Below are 4,487 nucleotides of genomic sequence, written 5' to 3'. Positions count from 1 at the left end.
CAACAACAGGAATCTGAGAGGAGTCCCAGTGAGGTTCCAATATTGATAGTGTATCAGAAGACAGAGGCCTCAAACCAGACTAATGACTCATTGCAATGAACATTTGCAAGTAAAGAAGTGTGGACAAAGGAGTATACTGAGGTACACCTGTGACACACTACAGTTTCCACAGCAAGATTTTTTTAATGTTTTGTTTTTGTTTTTAATGGTTTTTCCATTGGGGGCAGTTCGTAATGGCAGAGGGCAGATAAAAAGAAAAGGGAAGATGAGTGAGTTTGGGATACATGATGTGAAACTCATAAAGAATCAAGAAAAAGCTTAAAAATAGTTCAAGAGATGAGTATGAATGGGTGAATGAATAGGTGTAGGAATGGATAATTTGTAGAATGGATGTGAATGAATGAATATTGTCATGGAGAATAGAAGGCAGATATATGATCAAGCTTGTGTAATGGAAGAGCATTTCAGACAAAATCCTTCAGTCTGTTGACTAATTTTCTTTACAATTATTAAGATAATTCTGTAGAAAGAAGTTCTTTCTAGACCTTGTCTACACTCCATCATCCACAGTCCTTTCATATAATCTCCTTCATAAAAAGTCAGACTAGACACTTGTAACAACTCACAGTAGAGAAGAGCAGTCTTGTCCTCACCTATATTCCCTAATTGATGAAACCCTCTACCAACTGATAATTCCTATTTTGAAAGCACCTACTATACTCAAATGCCCCGATGATACACTAAAAAATGATTATTATTATTTAGAAATAATGATTATTATCTAAAAATGTCAGAATGGAATGAGACAGATATCAATAATTGGAAAATTCACCACTCAGAAACATGGCTTAAATACAAGAAAAAGCAACAGAACCAGAAAATCTGAATACAGGGGTCTTCCAAGAGACTCATACTCCAACCAAGCACCATGCATGGAGATAACCTAGAACCCCTGCACAGATGTAGCCCAATGCAGTTTAGTGTCCAAGTGGGTTCCATAGTAATGGGAAGAGGGACTGCCTCTGACATAATCTGATAGGTCTGTTCTTTGATCACCTTCCCCTGAGGGGGGAGCAGCCTTACCAGGCCACAGAAGATGACAATGCAGCCATTCCTGATGTGAGCTGATAGACTAAGATCAGAAGGAAGGAGAGGAGGACCTCCCCTATCAGTGGACTTGGGAGGGGCATGTGCGAAGAAGAGGGAGGGAGGGTGGGATCAGGAGGGAGGAGGGAGGGGCTTATGGGGGGATACAAAGTGAATAAACTGTAATTAATTAATTATAAATAAATAAATAAATAAATGTAAAGCTAAAAAAATACAAGAAAAAGAAGAAAACCAAGGGAATATTTGAAAAAAAATATTAATTGTAACCATAACATTGTTTATAAAAAGCAGAAAAAGAGTTGAGTCTAAAATCTGTACATGCAAAAATCTCACAAATATAGAAAAAAATTAAATTTAATGACTGAATCTTTCTGCTAAAATCTAGATAACTCTCAGAAATCTAAGCTCAGTGCTGGTAGAAATAAGAAAATAATAAGAGTCAGAATAAAGAAAACTGAAATGAATAATAACCACTAAAAAAATCGATAAAAAAATTTTAAAAGAGCAATCATTTCAAGAAGAACATCAGAAAAACCATTAGGAACAAAAATAGAAGATTCATCTAGTTCAGAAGGGAAAGATGCACATTATTATTTAAGGAAATAGGATATAAATCAATACAAAGGAAGATTATGAAGATACCTGCATGAAGTGGGCATATTCTGAGGGACATAGCTATTAATAAAATAGACTCGAAAACTGCTCAACACAAAAGCTCAGGACAGCATGACTTAATTAAGAATTCAATCAAATATATTTTGTGCTTTTTAAAAGAAGTTTTTAGTAGATATCCCAATAATGGATTCATAATATTCCTTTCACATATGTGCATTGTTGTACTTAGTTCATGTTGTACCTGGCCCTCTGTTGATATTCCACACACCTCCTGTGGGTGCTCCTTCCCGTCACCCGTACTTGATTTCATATCTATATGGACATATATACAAATCCATAATGTATATAATATACATACACGTGTATAGGTTCTGCATATGAAACGACAATATTTGTCTTTCTTTCCTTTGCTTTCCTTATGATCTGTGGTTACCGCTTTCTCTTTTTGTACAGAGCCTTTATTCCCTCACACAGTCCCATTTCTAACTTTATATTTGTGTACACTTATATATAACATATACTTTATGAATGATACTTAAATGTATATGTTTAAATTATGCATGATAGAAAACATGCAATCTTTTTCTTTCTGAGCCTTGCTAATTTTGTTCAATGACTTATTTTAAGTTAAATTCAGTGTCAATGTTTCTAAAAATAGTCATAAAATTGAGGATTTCAATTTTAAAAGCTACAAACATTTTCTGGTGTAAAGACTTCCTAAATAAATGGAGATATGCCAAAGGAAAAAAAAAATCTCTGAAGAAACTGATTAGGCAGAAATACTGCAGAATTCATTGTACAAAGCCATCATTACTCTGATATCAACCTAGAAAGCAACACCACAAGACAAATAGATGCAGAAACAAACAAGAAGAAATTGAATCCTAAGTATACTATTTCTAGAAATTTGAATTTATATGACTATCGTGAAAAATACTGTCAGATCATACAATAATCCAAAGACAAATTTACCATACCACACAACCATTCTACCACTAGGTATATATTTATATATTTTACTTATATATTTAATATACATATTAATTGAAAAAGTCATACAATTAGATACCTGTACATGTATAATCATGGGACTATTCATTAAATCCTAAAGGCAGAATCAACTCATGCACCCATGCTAAACAAAAAATTGAAACACGCACACACACACACACACACACACACACACACACACACACACACATACACAGCCCACAGATGTTTTCAGCCATAAAGAGGTAATTATAGGTTATAATAAGAGTATGCCATAAAAGTATGCAAAGTGAAATTCTGGGCACTGTATTAGTAAGAATTGGATTTAATGGATAGTATTTGTGGAAATGGGAGAGAGGTGGAAGTTAATATAGTTAAAATGTATTAAAAGTAACCACATTTTTTCTTTTACAGTGAATACACTTAAGTTAATTTTCCTTCAATAAGAATTCAATTATCTGAGTGCCATAAATTAATACCATTCCAACTCTGAGGTTTTGGGTTTTCATCCAGTGCTTTAAAAATATCTTCCCAAGTATTTCTAATTTTAAGCTTTAACCTGAAATCACTGACACAGGGGACAGAGTACAAAGGTCAGACTCTGATTATGAAGAAATACTGAACCGAACATGCTAAATGGTGTGTTAGATGGGGTAGCAAGAAGCCTTATCCTGTGGTGGCCACACTTTTCAGGAGAGAAATGTTCTAGCATGCTTTATAACTTGACCTTCTTTCTGGAATAGCATACTCTAACATGCACTTCCAAATAGCACATCTGGGGTCAGTCTTGGAACATAGCAAAGTTTTCATAGCTCCTACCACCTGCAATGGGTGATGAGTATGATCCTGATGTTAGAACCAGAAATTTAGCTAGGAAGGATATTCCAAATCATTTCAGCACTGCTATTTCACAAAATATGGTTAAATACAGACGTCCAGGATCTGCTGCTTACATTCTAAGTTGTTGTTGGTGTGTGTGTGTGTGTGTGTGTGTGTGTGTGTGTGTGTGTGAAATGCTGCCTGTAGCATTGGCTGAAAACCTAAAACCCTCTTCAGACTCACTTTGATTAGGCAAAATTTGTTTATATGGAAAACATGTAGACGAGATTCTAGACCATATAAGCACAGGATGCATAGGACACTGCCCTATGACAGGAGCTTTGAAAAGTAGTTCATGACACTTTCCAAAAGTCGCTCATGGGTAAGCATGTTATACATGGTCTGATTTTCAAAGAGCATCACAAATAACCCTATTGACTTCTTTTGTTCTCTCTCTCTCAAGGACTTGGAGAACTTCACTGCTAAATTTGGAGACTCTGGGCTTTATTTTTGTTTCTCATGGATCTTTACTGGACTCCTATCAGACCAAGAAGAGTATCAAGGAAATGAACAATGCCTTTGCACACCTCCCTCAAGGAGTGATTTGGAAGTTTAAAGCTTCTCATTGGCCCAAAGATGTCAAGTTGGCTGAAAATGTGAAAATTGTGGAGCGGCTCCCTCAGAATGATCTCCTGGGTAAGGGCTGCACGGATGTCTCCTCTCTTTCCATTCATATACACTTGGCGGTCACCTGGACCCAACTAACTACATGCGGATTTGAACTAACGCTAGAAGGAGCTGCTAGTGATAGCTATGGGCAAGTTCCCAAAGGACAAAGAAGATATGACCAGCTGGTGAGCTGGGAGAATAAGTCCATACTTTCAAATTTCATTTCATCTCATTTCACTTTTTCTTTCTTTCTTTCTTTCTTTCTTTCTTTCTTTCTTTCTTTCTTT

At 35.6% G+C, this 4,487-nt stretch overlaps 1 protein-coding gene across 1 annotated transcript in view; it reads left to right on the top strand.

Moving 5' to 3' along the window:
• Positions 1 to 4,487, top strand: part of LOC129671897 (UDP-glucuronosyltransferase 3A2-like) — a 25,717-nt gene that overhangs the window by 14,035 nt on the left and 7,195 nt on the right. The window contains 2 exon segments of the mRNA XM_055601066.1: positions 3,995 to 4,030; positions 4,032 to 4,227. Coding sequence (XP_055457041.1) covers positions 3,995 to 4,030; positions 4,032 to 4,227 — 232 coding nt within the window.

Source organism: Psammomys obesus, unplaced genomic scaffold (genome assembly GCF_907164565.1).
Source record: "Psammomys obesus unplaced genomic scaffold, mPsaObe1.curated_primary_1811, whole genome shotgun sequence".
In the NCBI taxonomy this organism is placed as follows: domain Eukaryota; kingdom Metazoa; phylum Chordata; class Mammalia; order Rodentia; family Muridae; genus Psammomys; species Psammomys obesus.
Note: the sequence above shows the minus strand (reverse complement) of the source record. Positions and strands in the feature narration are given on the sequence as shown.